At 50.8% G+C, this 16,397-nt stretch overlaps 1 protein-coding gene across 2 annotated transcripts; it reads right to left on the bottom strand.

Moving 5' to 3' along the window:
* Window positions 1-11,477: 11,477 nt before the first annotated feature.
* On the bottom strand, window positions 11,478-13,707 carry HES6 (hes family bHLH transcription factor 6). 2 transcript variants are annotated; one of them, XM_067740041.1, is made up of 4 exons: window positions 13,437-13,707; window positions 13,277-13,363; window positions 12,978-13,167; window positions 11,478-12,877 (listed from the first exon to the last, which is right to left on the bottom strand). In XM_067740041.1, the coding sequence occupies exons 1-4, from the start codon at window positions 13,515-13,517 to the stop codon at window positions 12,453-12,455; spliced, it is 783 nt and encodes a 260-aa protein (XP_067596142.1). In that variant the 5' UTR covers window positions 13,518-13,707; the 3' UTR covers window positions 11,478-12,452. The 2 variants fall into 2 exon arrangements, with proteins under 2 accessions (XP_067596142.1, XP_067596143.1); XM_067740042.1 differs by having other exon boundaries at window positions 13,086-13,167; window positions 13,437-13,699.
* Between the last annotated feature and the right edge of the window lie 2,690 nt (window positions 13,708-16,397).

Below are 16,397 nucleotides of genomic sequence, written 5' to 3'. Positions count from 1 at the left end.
TTTACATTCCCACTAATAGTGCACCACACCCTTTCCAGCATTTATTGTTTCTAGATTTTTTGATTATGGCCAATCTCACTGGTGTGAGGTGATACCTCACTGTGGTTTTGATTTGCATTGCTCTAATAATTAGTGATGTTGAGCATCTTTTCCTGTGCCTCTTGGCCATCTGTACGTCTTCCTCGGTGAAATGTCTATTTAGGTATTCCACCCAGTTTTTAACTGGATTGTTTGTTTTTTTGATATTGAGCTCCATGGGCTGTTTGTATATTTTGGAGATTAATCCTTTGTCTGTTGTTTCATTTGCAAATATTTTCTCCCATTCTGAGGGTTGTGTTTTCGTCTTGTTTATGATTTCCTTTGCTGTGCAAAAGCTTTTAAGTTTAATTATGTCCCATTTTGTTTATTTTTGTTTTTATTTCCGTTACTCTAGGAGGTGGGTCAAAAAGATCTTGCTGTGGTTTATGTCAAAGGGTGTTTTTTCCTATGTTTTCCTCTAAGAGTTTTGTAGTGTCTGGTCTTACATTTAAGTCTTTAATCCATTTGAAGTTTATTTTTGTGTATGGTGTAGGGTAGTGTTCTAATTGCATTCTTTTACATGTAGCTGTCCAGTTTTCCCGGCACCACTTATTGAAGAGGCTGTCTTTTCTCCATTTTATGTTCATGCCTCCTTTGTTGTAAATTAGGTGCCCATATGTGCATGGGTTTATCTCTGGGCTTTCTATCCTGTACCACCGATCTATATTTCTGTTTTTGGGCCAATACCATACTGTCTTGATTAGCTTTGTGGTATAGTTTGAAGTCAGGGAGCCTGATTCCTCCAATTCCGTTTTTCTTTCTCAAGATTGCTTTGGCTATTCGGAGTCTTTTGTGATTCCATACGAATTGTAAAATTTTTTGTTCTAATTCTGTGAAGAATGCTACTGGTAGTTTGATAGGGATTGCATTGAATCTGTAGATTGCTTTGGGTAGTATAGTCATTTTCACAGTGTTGATTCTTCCAATCCAAGAACATGGTATATTTCTCCATCTGTTTATGTCATCTTTGATTTCTTTCATTAGTGTTTTATAGTTTTCTGAGTGGAAGTCTTTCGCCTCCTTAGGCAGGTTTATTCCTAGGCATTTAATTCTTTTTGTTGCATTGGTAAATGGGAGTGTTTCCTTAATTTCTGATTTTTCATTGTTGGTGTATAGGAATGCCAGAGATTTCTGTGCATTAATGTTGTATCCTGCAACCTTCCCAAATTTATTGATTGGTTCTAGTAGTTTTCTGGTGGCATCTTTAGGATTTTCTATGTATAGTATCATGTCATCTGCAAACAGCAACAGGTTTACTTCTTCTTTTCCAATTTGTATTCCTTTTATTTCTTTTTCTTCTCTGATTGCCGTGGCTAGAACTTCCAAAACTATGTTGAATAAGAGTTGCGAGAGTGAACATCCTTGTCTTTTTCCTGATCTTAGTGGAAATGCTTTTAGGTTTTCACCATTGAGTATGATGCTTGCTGTGTGTTTGTCATATATGACTTTTATGATGTTGAGATAGGTTCCCTCTATGCCCATTTTCTGGAGAGTTTTTATCATAAATGGGTGTTGAATTTTGTCAAAAGCTTTTTCTGCATCTATTGAGATGAATCATATGGTTTTTATTCCTTAATTTGTTAATGTTCTGTATCACATTGATTGATTTGCTTATATTGAAGAATCCTTGCATCCCTGGGATAAATCCCACTTGATCATGGTGTATGATCCTTTTAATGTGCTGTTGGATTCTGTTTGCTAGTATTTTGTTCAGGGTTTTTGCATCTATGTTCATCAGTGATATTGGTCTATAATTTTCTTTTTTGTGTGTGATATCTTATTCTGGTTTTTGTATCAGGGTGATGGTGGCTTCGTAGAATGAATTTGGGAGTGTTTCTCCCTCTGCGGTTTTTTGGAAGAGTTTCAGAAGCATCAGTTTAGTTCTTCTCTAAATGTTTGATAGAATTCGCCTGTGAAGCCATCTGGTCCTGGACTTTTGTTTGTTGGAAGATTTTTAATCACAGTTTCAATTTCATTGCTTGTGATAGGTCTGTTTATATTTTCTAATTCTTCCTGGTTCAGCCATGGAAAATTGTACCTTTCCAAGAATTTGTCCATTTCATCATGGTTGTCCATTTTATTGGCATATAGCTGTTTGTAGTAGTCTCTTATAATCCTTTGTATTTCTGCCGTGTCAGTTGTGATTTCTCCTTTCTAATTTTATTGATTTGCGTCCTCTCCCTTTTTTTCTTGATGCGTCTGGCTAAGGGTTTATCAATTTTGTTTATCTTCTCAAAGAACCAGTTTTTAGTTTTATTGATCATTGCTACTGTTTTCTTCATTTCTATTTCATTTATTTCTGCTCTGATATTTATGATTTCTTTCCTTCTACTGACTTTGGATTTTCTTTGTTCTTCTTTCTCTAGTTGTTTTAAGTGTAGGGTTAGATCGTTTATTTGAGATTTTTCTTGTTTCTTGAGGTGAGATTGAATTGCTATAAACTTCCCTCTTAGAACTGCTTTTGCTGCATCCCATAGGTTTTGGGTCATCATGTTTTTGCTGTCATTTGTTTCTGTGCGTTTTTTTATTTCTTCTCTGATTTCTTCAGTGATCTCTTGGTTACTTAGTAGCGCACTGTTTAGCCTCCACGTATATGTGTTTCTTACAATTTTTTTTGCTGTAATTGATTTCCAGTCTCATAATGTTGTGGTCAGAAAACATGCTTGATACGATTTCAATTTTCTTAAATTTTCCATGGCTTGATTTGTGACCCAAGATGTGATCTACCCTGGAGAATGTTCTGTGTGCACTTGAGAAGAAAGTGTACCCTGCCACTTTTTGGTGGAATGGTCTATAAATATCAATTAAATCTATCTGGTCTATTGTGTCACTTAAAGCTTGTGTTTCCTTATTTATTTTCTGGTTGGATGATCTGTCCATTGGTGTAAGTGGGGTGTTAAAGTCCCCTACTATTATTGCGTTACTGTTAATTTCTCCTTTCATGGTTGTTAGCATTTGCCTTATGTATTGAGGTGCTCCTATGTTGGGTGCATAAATATTTATAATTGTTATATCTTCTTCTTGGATTGATCCTTTGATCATTATGTAGTGTCCCTCCTTATCTCTTGTAACAGTCTTTATTTTAAAGTCTATTTTGTCTGATATGAGTATTGCAACTCCAGCTTTCTTTTGATTTCCATTTGCATGGAATATCTTTTTCCATCCCTTCACTTTCAGTCTGTATGTGTCCCTAGGTCTGAAGTGGGTCTCTTGTAGACAGCATATATATGGGTCTTGTTTTTGTATCCATTCAGCCAGTCTGTGTCTTTTGGTTGGGGCATTTAATCCATTTACATTCAAGGTTATTGTCGATATGTATGTTCCTATTACCATTTTCTTAATTGTTTTGGGTTTGTTTTTGTGGGTCTTTTTCTTCTCCTGTGTTTCCCACCTAGAGAAGTTTCTTTAGCATTTGTTGTAAAGCTGGTTTGGTGGTGCTTATTTGTCTTAGGTTTTGCTTGTCTGAAAAGCTTTTGATTTCTCCATTGAATCTGAATGAGATCCTTGCTGGGTAGAGTAATCTTCATTGTAGGTTTTTCTTTTTCATCCCTTTAAGCATATCCTGCCACTCCCTTCTGGCCTGCAGTGTTTCTGCTGAAAAATCAGCTGATAATCTTATGAGGATTCCTTTGTATGTTATTTTTTGTTTTTCCCTTGCTGGTTTTTACATTTTTTCTTTGAATTTAATTTTTGTTAGTTTGATTTATATGTGTCTTTGTGTGTTTTTACTAGAGTTTATCCTGTATGGGACTCTCTGTGCTTCCTGGACTTGGGGGACTATTTCTTTTCCCATGTTAGGGAAGTTTTCAACTATAATCTCTTCAAACATCTCCTCAGTCCCTTTCTTTTCCCCTTCTTCTTCTGGGACCCCTATAATTTGAATGTTGGTGCATTTAGTGTTGTCCCAGAGGTCTCTGAGATTGTCTTCTTTTCATTCTTTTTTCTTTATTCTGCTCCTCGGCAGTTATTTCCACCATTTTGTCTTCCAGCTCACTTATTCGTTCTTCTGCCTCAGTTATTCTGTTATTGATTCCTTCTAGTGTATTTTTCATTTCAGTTATTGTGTTACTCATCTCTGTTTGTTTGTTCTTTAGTTCTATAAATTTATTTATTTATTTATTTTTGGCTGCATTGGGTCTTCGTTGCTGCACGCGGGGTTTCTCTAGTTGCGGCGAGTGGGGGCTACTCTTCATTGTGGTGTGCAGGCTTCTCATTGCGGTGGCTTCTCTTGTTACAGAGCATGGGCTGTAGGTGCACAGGCTTCAGTAGTTGTGGCATTCAGGCTCAGTAGTTGTGGCTCGCAGGCTCTAGAGCACAGGCTCAGTAGTTGTGGTACACAGGATTTGTTGCTCCACGGCACGTGGGATCTTCCTGGACCAGGGCTCGAACCCATGTCTCCTGCATTGGCAGGTGGATTCTTAACCACTGTGCCACTGGGGAAGCCTCGAATTCTTCTAGATCTTTGTTATACATTTCTTGTATTTTCTCAATCCGTGCCTCCATTCTATTTCCGAGATTCCGGATCATCTTTACTGTCATTACTTTTTCAGGTAGATTGACAATTTCCTCTCCATTTATTTGTTGTTGTAGGTTTTTACCTTGCTCCTTCAACTGTGACATATTTTTTTGTTGTCTCATTTAAAAATTTTTTTTATGAGTGGGATTGTGTTCCTGTCTTACTGGTTGTTTGGTCTGAGGCTTCCAACACTGCAGTTTGTAGGCTGTTTGGTAGAGCTGGGTCTTGGTGCTGAGATGAGGACCTCTGTGAGATCTCACTCCAATGGATATTCCCTGGGGTCTGAGGTTCTCTATTAGTCCAGTGGTTTGGACTTGGAGCTCCCACTGCAGGAGTTTCACCTGACCCCCGGCTCGTGAAACAAGATCCCCCAAGCCGCGTGGGGCAGCAAAAACAAAGAACAATAACAAAGTAAAGAATAAAATTAGACTAGGAAACTAACAGATATGTTAGAAAGAATATAAAAATAAAAATATAGATGAATCAACAGCTGGGCTGTACAACAGTACCACAATAGTAAAAAAGAGATTTCCAGGAAAAATGTCGGAAGTTTCAACTGCAACCAAGCAAAGGGTCTGAAGCAAGGAGTGCCAGGCCAAGCACAATGAAGGCGTTGCTATAAACTGCCAAGTTTCGGGGTCTGTAAAATGCAGCAGTAATGATTGAACAACCTGTCATTCAGGCATGTTTTGTGCACTGTGAGAAAGGACTGAAAAAGGAAGAAAATGACAACTGTTTTTTTTCCGTGGCAATGGGGAAAGGAACTTTACAGCAACACTGGTTTGGGGAAATTGGAGTAAATGTCGGAAAATCTCTCACACTGTGCAAAATTAATTGGCGGTGCTATTTTTATTGTGAAACGTGTCCTTTGAGGAAGGGGCAGAGGGGCTTCCCTGGTGGCGCAGTGGTTGAGAGTCCGCCTGCCGATGCAGGGGACGCGGGTTCGTGCCCCGGTCCGGGAAGATCCCACATGCCGCGGAGCAGCTGGGCCCGTGAGCCATGGCCGCTGAGCCTGCGCATCCGGAGCCTGTGCTCCGCAGCGGGAGAGGCCACAACAGTGAGAGGCCCGCGTACCGCAAAAAAAAAAAAAAAAAAAAAAAAAAGCCCTGCACAACATTCCGGAAAAGGCAAAAGTACGGAGACTGGAAAAGATGAGTGATTGTCGGGGGTGGGGAAGGAGGGATGATGGGGGAGCACAGAGGGTTTTGAAGGCAGTGAAACTATTCTGCATGATTGACAATGGTGGCTACATGTTATACATTTGTCCAAATCCATAGTGTGTACCACAGACACCGAGAGTGAACCCTAGTGTAAACTGTAAACTTTGGGGGACAAATGACGTGTCACAGCATCTGGCAAGGGATGTTGATGATGGGGGAGGTCATGCACGTGTGGGGCCAGGGACGATATGGAAACATCTGTATCTTCTGCTCCATGTTTCTGTGAACCTAAAACTGTTCTAACAAATAAAATCTAGTCTAAAACATCCTACACAAAATTATATACAAACCGAGTTCCGCAGGACCTTGATCCCACCATTACCATTGGGGCTCATAAAAAAAACACAAACATTGCTCATTCTCCGTGAATCCCAATCACAAAATACCTCATGTCCATAGGCCAGAGGACGCACACAAGAAAACACATGATTACCTCAAACGATGCCGAGAGGCAACCCCCCAATTTCATCGCCTTCCCTTAAAAGAAGTTTTAACAGTAGTAAATCAGGGAACTAGGAATGCCCGCTCTGAACAAGAGTGTAGAAAACCGCCACCCTCATCTGCCGAAGGTGGGAGTGTAAATCGAGACAGGAGCGGGGCACAGGGGCGGAGCTATGAAGTTCCGAGCCGACCCATGGGAGCTGTGGGCCTACTACACCTGCTAATCTGCGGAGTGCTGGGCTTTTGAAGGACTTAAGTTCAGGAGGTAATACTAGATGTAGAGGCTTAATGGCCACTGTCATTCTCCAGGTGAGTGATAAGGACGTGAATCAAGAAGGCAGCAGCAGGAACAGAGGAAAAGGGATAAAAGGTATAAGATGCAAACTCATTCATTCATTCCTTCACTCCGCCCGTTAAAGATGTAGAACTGACACTTCCTGGACGCCCCTCGCAGGGTGGGACTGAAGGAAAACTGGGTGTCTCCCCGAGCGTCCGGTTTCTGCCCTGAGTGGCTGACGATGGCCGTGCTGCTCCCAGGGTTCCAGAACATGAAAGAAAGGGCAGGCTTTGCAGGAAAGCCGAGCTTAGGTTTGAGCTGAGTTTGAAGAACCTGTGGGATGTCTGAGAGGTGACAACCCGGGCATTTGGACCAACCCGACTACAGCTCCAGAGAGGACTGGGCTGGAGGTCCCTTTTGGAGTCAGTGACGCAGTAGGTGAAGCCACGGAGATCATACAGGTCATAGTTTAGAGATAACAGGTCCGAGGAAGACGTGGGACATGGTGATATTTACAGGGTGGGCTGAGGAGAAGAGCCCTGTCTCGAACTTGAGAAGGAATGGTTGAAGACGAAGCAAGAAAGCTACATGGAGAAGCAAGAAGTTACTGACAGTGTCAGATGCTAACACTTAGGGAAGATGGAAATGAAGGGTCTACCTGGCAACTAGGTCTTTGCCAGAGACTGCCAGAAGTTTTCAGTAGAATGGTGGGAAATGGAAAATGGTGAAATTTTGTGATGAGCAAGCAGGCAAGGGAATGAAGAAAGTAAGAATAGAGACTGTTCTCAAGAAACCTGACTGTGAAGGAAATGGCAGGACTAACCAGGAGACCCCGATGACGTCTAAACAAGTTTCCTGGGACGGAGGGGATGGAAGGCAGGAGCTTAGGGGTTTGCAGCTAGTTCAGCTGTAAGGGGTGGCAAAGCCCGTGGCATGGTTATTGACTGAGAAGTCTACTACATTACGTACATTGACTGAGAAGTCGTGTACATGCTACAGTACCTACACGACTTTCCCAGATTAAGGTGGGGCGGGATCTGGAGGGGAGAGGAAGATGGTGCCCCAAGTGCCACCTGTTGACAGTGGATGGACAGCATGACAACTAGGGGCAGAACAGACACGGACGGCAGGAGTGCGCGATCTTCAGGGCAGGGCAGTTTCTTGTATGCGGGTGGAAGAGCAAAAAGTCTGCGTGCCCCCATGAGGAGCTAGAAGGCCTCTGGGTCACAGGTTTAAAACCTTATCCCTCCTCCTTTCAGATCCATTTAAACCCAAGGACTGTCTTTAATAACCTGATGAGCTCTGGGCTTCTCTGGCTACTCTCCACCAAGCAACGCCTTTGTCTACCTCTGGGCAGTATGCGGTGGCTTGTGGCTCTCTGTGGGCTCTTGCCCATCTCAAGAGAATGCAAGTTCCTCGACAGCAAAGGTCTGGACACTCTCGTCTCTGTGTTCCCTGCACGTAACAGGTGCTCAAAGCACCTGTAGAATGAATGCTGGACAAAGTCGAGGCTTGGTCTCCCGAAGGGTCAGTAAGGCTTGTGTTCCCTCCTCGAGAAACCTGCTTCCATTGCCACAGCCTGAAACGACTCCCTCTTTCCTCGACACCAGTCGCTGTGAGCTTTGGCTGCACTTTTGAACCATCTGGGGCGCTTTTAATATTCCCGACGTCCAGGCCTCCTGGCGACCGGAGGCGGTCAGCGGCCCCGGGCTGGAGCCGCAGGACGAGGGCCCGAGCTGCGGGGCGCCGGCGCCTTCATCGCTTCCTCTCCTGGTCCCAGGGACGTTGGAGGGACCGCAGCCTAGCCTTTGCCGGCCGCAGAGCCGCTTAGCCGACTGAGCGAGGGCCCCGACCGCCGTTGGCCTCCGCTGGGCTCCCTTGAGCCCCAGGCTCGGAGCTCGAGGCGGCGAAAGGAGGGGCCTCTGAGCCGGAAGGCCTCTGGGAGTCGTAGTTCCGGCTCGGCCTGCAGGGACCTCGGGGAAAGGAAGACGAAAGGGCTGGAACTACACTTCCCAGAAGTCATCGCGGCACCCCCTTGGGCGTGGGGGCGGGAGGGCGCGGCCAAGGCCTCGGCACCTCCAAACACCCCGAGAGCCTCCGAGCGCCTCCCGAATGCCTCCGAGCACCTCCGAGCGCGCTCGAGTGCTGGGCGCCTCCAAACGCCTTTCGGGTGAGAATCAGTTGTGTTTTGGCTGTGGTTTGTGATGCCCGTCTCACATGTCAGTGGAAACACTGAGTAGACAGGAGGATATAGGGAAGCCAACAGAATGGAGATGGACTTTAGCTCGAGGGCACGTGGATGTAACAAACCAAATGGACCAGATGGGCTTCCTGGGAAGGGGTGATAGGGAAGAGCTGGGCACAGAGCCTTGGACGTGCATGCCCACATTCAGAAGTTGGCAGGAGGCCGAGGACGGCCAGTAAGATAGGACAGCCCGGAAAGCGAGTGTTCCTGGGGTTGAGCGGGGAGAGCCTTTGAGGAGGGAGAGAGTGATAACACCTAAGGAGTGCTTCACTGGAAGGTTGAGTAAATTGAAACAGAGATACAGCCACTGGATTTGGAAACATGGACGTCACTGAAGCTCTTGACAAGGGCAGGGGTGGGAGCAGTAGCCTGACTGGAGAGGAAGAAGAGAAGGGAAAGGTGCCAAAGCAGTAACAGTAAGTGTAGACAATGCTTTCAAGGAATTTTGCTTTAAAGCAGAGAAATGAAGCAGAGGTTAATAGGGTACGTCGGGCCCGGGAGGTTTTAGCTTTTCTTTTTCTATTTATTTTTTATTTTATTTTTTTACTTTTTGGCCCTGCCGCGTGGCCTGTGGGATCTTAGTTCCCCGACCAGGGATGGAACCCGCGCCCCCTGCATTGGAAGAGCGAAGTCTTAACCACTGGACCACAAGGAAAGTCCCTCTTCTTTTTCTAGGTGGAGATGTTACAGCTTGTTTGTAGGTCAACGAGAATGACCCAGAAGGAAGGAGAGATTAATGATGCAGTGCAGAGAGCAGGGTCACTGAGCACGTCCGAGGGTGTGCGACCCAAAGCCCGTGCGGAAGGCTGGTACCACACTGCATCACGATGGAAGGCAGAAAGCCTCGGCAGAGGCGCAGGTGGGTGTGGTTGGCAGAACAGGGATCCCCGAAGATGTCCACATCCTCATTTCCACACCCTGCGACTATGTTACCTTACATGGCGAAAGAGGCTTTGCAAGTCTGATTACGGGTTAAGGACCCTGAGGAAGGGAGATTATCCTGGATTATCCAGGTGGCCTCAAAGTAATCACAAGTAGAAAGAAGAGGGAAGAAGTAGGGGAGGGTCAGAAGGAAATGTGACTATGGAACAAAGGTCAGAAAGATGCAACGTTGCTTGCTTTGAAGGTGGAGGAAGGGGGCCACCAGCCAAGGCATGTGGACAGCTTCTGCAGTGGGAAAAGGAAGGGAAGTGGATTCACCCTCAAGCCTCCAGAAGGGAATGAAGCCCTGCGTTGGCTTTAGCCTAGCGAATCCCGTCAGACTCCTAGCTTACAGGAGTGCAAGCAAATAAACTTGTGTTGTTTTGAGACACCAAGTTGGTGGCAATGTATGGCATTCATAGAGGACGAAGACAGGGGGCCAGGGATTGAAGTGGGAAGGAGGGGATTCACGGGGAATGATGAATCAAGGCTAGCAAATGCCTAGAGCAAGGCTTGCAAGGGTTTGTTGGGTACTTCAGAGAGAGGAGGTGGTGTGAAAGTTGTCTGGAAGAATGGGAAGGAACGCAGGCAGGAAACTGGTGGTCCCAGGCCGCACCATAGGCAAAAGCTGCTCTCACCCCACGGAGGCTGACAGTGGTCTCTGCTCTGGGAGCCACTTATATTTGTGAGAAAGAAAAGACACTGCTCTTGAGGGGGTCCCGAGAAGCTGACTCACAGGTGGGAGGGGGCCCAGGGCCAGAGTTCTGGGTTAGTGGCGTCTGACCTTAGGGGGGTCCTGGTCCCAGCAACATCTTTCCCCCAGGTCAGCCTCCTGCACCTCGAATCCTGTGTCTTGGGCTCCCCTGGGCCCCCTTCTAGGACCCCTTGGGAGGATGTGACAAGTGTGGGTATGAGAGGAAAGAGTGGTTCCTCCTAAACAGTCCTGGCTGATGCTCCCGAGATGGCATCAGAGCTTATCACAGTGGCCTTTGGGTACTGCTGGGAGCTACACGGGACAGACGTCTTACAGGTGGACCTGCTCTCGTGTCCCTGCGGACACATCCTACATCAATCTGACTGGGGCGATGTAGATAATCCCAGGAAAAAGTCTCCGTCTCTCTTGAGCTCTCTTTTATGGACCTGCCTCCCTACCCCAACCCCTCAATAACTCATCCCCAGTGGCTAAAATTAGGCTGCATCTGTTTATAGCCTGGTGGCCGAGGTCTAAGACTAAATCACCAGGGAGCCACAGTGAAAAACCCCTGGTGGCCAGGATCTGCTAGGGGGCTTTTGTAAAAGGGTTCTCGGGAGAGATGTTTTTCAAGCAAAGGCACACACTGGAGAGGAGACCCAGGTGTCAATCCTAAATTGTCACACCTTGACCCGGCCTGGGCACTGCCAACCCAAAGTAAGAACAAGAACAAGCTGCTTTGGGGTCCTGGAGCTGGAGATGCAGGGGCCGGGATACCTGTGGCAGTGACTGCTATCAGCTGACCTCATGCTGTCTGCAGACCCAGGCCAAGAGGGCCATCTCCCTACACCCCAGCTGCCCATCCCATCACCCTCCTTCCAAGGGTTCTGACCTCCTGGGCTCAATTTGGCCTTAAGTCCAAACTGCCTGGGCCGTGAACTGGGTGGGTCTCCATGCCCCCGAGGTCACTGGCAATGGGGAAGCTCTCTCTTCAGTCAAGAAAACTGACCACCTAATTAGACCGACGTCTGCATCAAACTCATGGACCTTAAAACAGACTTTTGAAAGAAACTTCCAAACCACATGGCTAGTAATCAGGCATTCGTTTTATTCCTGGAAGCTCACAAACAAGAGAATGGTCCAGGGACAGGCCGTTTCCCTGTTGCTTAGTTACTCTGGAGACAAACTCCATGCAGTGGTTTCCATCGCCAGGATGCACACAATTCCCAGGGAGTGCAGGTCGGGCCCAGGGACCTGAAGGGGAAACCGATCTGGAATGGCCTGGCAGTAGGGAGGTAGAAACACCGTCCAACGTGAGACCATGCCGCGGGGTGTCCCATCTCCACTGCCATTACACTACTTACTTTGCTGACAAAGGGTCAGAAGTTTTAAAACCACTCACAGCATTAGATATGGGAAAAAATGTGCTTGGTTTAGTCTTTGTGCGTTTGACACCTTAATGACACCACAGCATTCAGCAATACTTCAGAAGGGTAACTAACTCTCCAAAACCCTTTACTTAACAGAATTGGAAAAACTGAAGGCAACGTAATACACAAGCTCAAGTGTGCTAAACACAAGACATACAGAGAGCCATGCTTCCCTCTGGCAGCTCTGGGCAGTGCTGCAGAATGCCTCCCCTGCGTCCTGGCTGAATGGCCAGGGCTGCCAGGACACTCGTGCCCAGCGCTCAGGAGAGGCTCAGCTCCACTCTGTCACCTCTGCCCCCAGGCCCACACAGTGCCTGAGAAGTCTGGGACAGGTGAGAGACCTGGTAGCCCTGCAAGATACTTCCTCCTGCCTGTAGCTCCTTCCCTCCACCCACCAGAGGGCTAGGGGGGCAGGGGTGGGGGTGGGGATGGTCCATAAACGTTGCTCCCTTAAGAAACAGGGGCCTGGCTGGCCTGGTTATCAGGGACTGCCCTGCAGCACCCACTGGAGGAGGGCAGCAGAACTGGGAGATATCCAGGGCCCTACCCCTGTCCAGATACCTGGACCCCAGGGAGGAGGGACTAGAGCATGGGAAGGCAGGGCCCACCCCTTAGGCCCCAGGCTGCCGTTGGTCACCAAGGTCTCCAGACACTTTGGGCTATGCGGGCAGCGGTCAGGCTGCCCAGGGCTGCGGGCACCAAGTCCGGCCCCTCAGCAGGCGCCCGGCTCAGTTCAGCCTCGGGGACCTCCTCCAGGTCGGAGGACTGGTCGTCCCCGGAGCCCCGGGGGCTGGGCAGTGGGGACCCCAGGGCGCCTCCTACTGGCCAGTTGCTCCGCCCATGGGCTCCCGGTGGGCCGGACAGGGCGTCCCCCAGCAAATCCCGGAAGCTACTGCCCTCGCGCAGCGGCATGGACTCTAGCAGGTGGTTCAGGAGCTCGGCGGCGACGGTGGCGTCGATTGCCTGACACGTCGACACGAACGTGTGCACCTCGTGCATGCACTGGATGTAGCCGGCGGCGAAGCGCTCGCTTGCTTCCGCCTGCAGCTGCTCGCGTTCTGTGTTCAGGGGTGGGAGGGAAGAGGGCCGCGCCCGGTTCGGTGAGCGGCAACTGATTGCTGTGGCCCGGCCCGCCCGGCCCCCGGGGACAAGGCTCACCCAGGAGACGCGCGGGGCGCGCCCTGCTCCAGGAGGGGAAGTCCTCGGTCCCGGGCAGGGGCAGGCCAGGCGAACGCGCCCCCACCCGCGCGCCCCGCCGCCACTCACCGCGCGCCCGGCCCCGCAGCGCGCCCTGCACGCGCCGCACCGTGAGCTCCAGCACCTCGGCGTTCTCCAGCTTGGCCTGCACCTGCGCCGGCGGGAGCGCCCGGTGGGGAGGGTCGGTGAGGCGAGGCCGGACGGCGACCCCCGCCCGCCCGCTCGCCCGCAGCCCCTGGGCGCCCGCCCGCCGGCCTCACCTCGGCGCCCGCCAGCAGCAGCCGCAGCTCCTGCAAGCTCTCGTTGATCCGCGCGCGCCTCTTCTTCTCCACTAGGGGTTTCCGGGCCTGCGGGAAGCGAGCAACTGAGCCCCGGCGCTGTGCGGCCCCCCGCCCCCCCATCCACGGCTACAGCCAGCACCTTGCGGTCCCCCCGCGCCTCGCAGCCGTCCTCATCCTCCCGGGCCGCACGGTCCCGGCCGGGCGCCAAAAGCGGAGCCATGACCTCCACCTCCCGGAGCGCCGTGCGCCCGCGCCCCTGGCAGCGCAGCGGCCCGCAGCCACCGCCACCCTCGCCCACTGGCGTCTTACGCCGCGTCCTCACGCCTGCAGCGGCGCCCGCCCCTTTTATAGCGCCTTATTTGCATCTCAAGGCGCCGATTGCTCGTGAGAGCCAATGGCAGAGGCGTGCTTTGTTTGGCCCCGCCGCCGGGGTCGGCCGGCAGCTGGCGGGGCGTGGCCTGCGGCCGGGGACTGGGGGGTCCAGCTGGGCCCTCCGCGCCGCCCCGGCATTGTGGGGCACCGGAGGGGGGGCGATGACCCGGAGAGCTGTGGCTCTGGGTGCGCTTGTTTCCCTTCCTACCCCAAGCAAGGCGCCCAGGTCTGCGGCGCGTGCTAGCAGGGGCGCATCCATCTGCCCATTCATTCATTCACGCTTGACTTTGTTCACCCAAGGTGCAACAGGAGAGGAACGCTCCTGCGCAAGTGCCGGGGTCCTGGCGGCCAGAGCCACAGCAAAGGCCGCGGTCTCCGGGCCTGGAGGGAGCTACAGGTCCGGGCTGGGGTGGCTGCAGAGCCCCGGGGAGGTGAGGGCCCCTAGGGCAGCGGGGGTGGGAACGGGCCCTTGGCCCCAGTGCGTTTCTTGCGGACCTGTGGGTCCTGACATCCGAACGTCGACACCGCCTTCAGCCCGCTCAGGGATCCTAGTGGGGCGGGGTCCCCAGGCCCGCCCGCACCGCTCCATCTGTAGGCTCTCCTTCTCGGGTCATCCTCTGTCCCCACAGGCCGTCTGTTCTCTCCTGGTCATCATCGCCCTCACCACCGGAGTTCCCCGCATCTCCTTCTAGTCCCCTTTGCTCCCCGACCCCTCTTTCACTTCCCTTTCCCCCCTCAGCACCCACCGCCGCCCTCCCTTCCCTGCCCGCCCTCCCCCGAACCCACGTTCTCTGATTCCCAACCCGAGCTCGCCCTTCCCTGGTCCCCGCCCTCCCTGCCCAACCACCCTTCCCCGCAGCCTTGTTTGTTCGCCCCGGCCCCCCTCCCCGCCTCCTGTCCCCCTCGGCTCCCTTTCCCCCCCAGCCCTCCCGCGCTTCCCGCCCGGCTGGTGGAGGCCGCCGTCTGGTCCCCGTAACTTGATGCCCGTGACAGTTGGCAGCTGCAGCCGCTTCGGGCGGAGAAAAGCGGCAGCCTGGCCAAGAGCGACAGGTGTTGGCCGCGCCTTTGTCTTTGCCGCTTTGTCACTCGGGCGGGAGCGGGCGGTGGGTGCGCCTGTGTCCGCCAGACGACCGCCACCCCCACGGCTGGCCGCCCATCTGTTGGCCCAGCCTCCGTGAGGGTGGGGTGCGCGGGCGGTGGGGCAGCTCCCTGGGGACCCCAGCCTGGCCGCAGCCCCACCGGCCTAGGTCCACGGCGTCTCCTGGCACAGCCAGAATACCAATTTGCCTTCAGACCGTGAAGCCTTTGCACACACACAGCCTTACACCTGGAACACGCTGGGATCTCCCTTCAATGGCCGTTTCCTCACTGTTCACGTCTCAGCTTCCCTTTACCCAATCCTCTGCTTCCCTCCCGGGACTGGGATTGTCAGGGTCTGGTCTGTGCCCCTCCAGGTTACAAGCATCCCTGGGGGTACAGTCTGACCTAGGACCCCTTATCTACCCCCATCACAGAGCCTGGCCTAGCAGAAGCACTGGGTAGGTAGGGAAATCGAGAGAGTGTCCCAAGCCTAGCTGGAAGGCAGCAGGGGAAAGGAAAATCCAGGGACTGCAGTGTGGTGGGGTGGTAGGACTAGGCCCCAGACACCCACCTGTGCCCCCAGCCATCTGAAGATGGATCTGGAAGCCCTTCAGGTGACTGTTTCACCTCAGCTCCCCACCGAGGGACCTCCGTAAGTAAGACAAGTTTGGTGAGTGGCTTGATGGTTCCCAAAGTCACCTCACTGACCTCTGTAAGTACCTGGGAACCCCTTCTGCTGATTCTTACCTGGCCGTCTCTTTGCTTTTCTGTGAGCAGGGCCCAGGAACTTCCCCAGCCCTGCGCTGTTCACCCAGGTATGAACCCACTCCTTTCCTTCAATCACCCTGTGTCGTCCGCAGTCTCCCCCACAAGCCAGAAAGCTTAGTTCTCTTCCTCCCTTCCTCCCCTGCCTGGTCAGAGACCTGATACCCTTCCCCCTCTACTCCTAGTGGAGGGACTGACAGAGTGGGGGAGGGGCTTGAGTAGTGAACCCCAAGAGAGCCGATAGCTGGCCTGTAACTTTACTTTTCTTCACCATTTAGACATCACCCCAGGGAAGGAGATCCCACCCCCACCCCAAGAAACTACAATTAAGCTTCTACTACTCTGAGGAGCTCAGATATGGAAAAATAAACTCAGTGATATTTCTTGTACTCTGATTCATACCCCTCCCGTTATTGATTATATTGTTTGAATAAGATCAAACAAGTAGTTTAGAACGCTCTCCCTGAAAGGCAGTTTGTATTGGAACGGGATGATCAGGGCTCTGGGGAAGGCCTCTGGGAAAAGACTATTAATCTTTTCCTGATTGGATGGGGAACTGAATGTGGGAGGTGGAGGAAGAATGATAAAGGCAAATGGTGCAAGTGAAAAATGAAAGGCAACTAGGAACTCCGGGAAAAACAAAAAGCTGCTGAAGAAGAGAAGTGTAATCTTAGCACTCACTTGGCCCAGTAGCCAATTCTTTCACAGTCAGAACAATGTAACACTGTTCATAGGGTTTCAACATTTTAGAGTCAATCTATAGAAAAGGCAAGGAAGGCTTAATTATGGTTACAGGATATAAAGTTGCTTTGTAAAAACAAAAGGACAGATGACAGTTGTCAGGAGAAGGGAGGAGGCTGGAGCATGGGCTAGGGACCTCATA

This window comes from Pseudorca crassidens, chromosome 6, assembly GCF_039906515.1.
Source record: "Pseudorca crassidens isolate mPseCra1 chromosome 6, mPseCra1.hap1, whole genome shotgun sequence".
In the NCBI taxonomy this organism is placed as follows: domain Eukaryota; kingdom Metazoa; phylum Chordata; class Mammalia; order Artiodactyla; family Delphinidae; genus Pseudorca; species Pseudorca crassidens.
Note: the sequence above shows the minus strand (reverse complement) of the source record. Positions and strands in the feature narration are given on the sequence as shown.

Coding starts and splice junctions, on each gene's coding strand:
- HES6 (XM_067740041.1), bottom strand. CDS start 13,517: ATGGCTCCGCTTTTGGCGCCCGGCCGGGACCGTGCGGCCCGGGAGGAT. Junction 13,168..13,276: donor TGCTGCTGGCGGGCGCCGAG/GTGAGGCCGGCG, acceptor CCGCCGGCGCAG/GTGCAGGCCAAGCTGGAGAA. Junction 12,878..12,977: donor GCGCCCCGCGCGTCTCCTGG/GTGAGCCTTGTC, acceptor CCCTGAACACAG/AACGCGAGCAGCTGCAGGCG.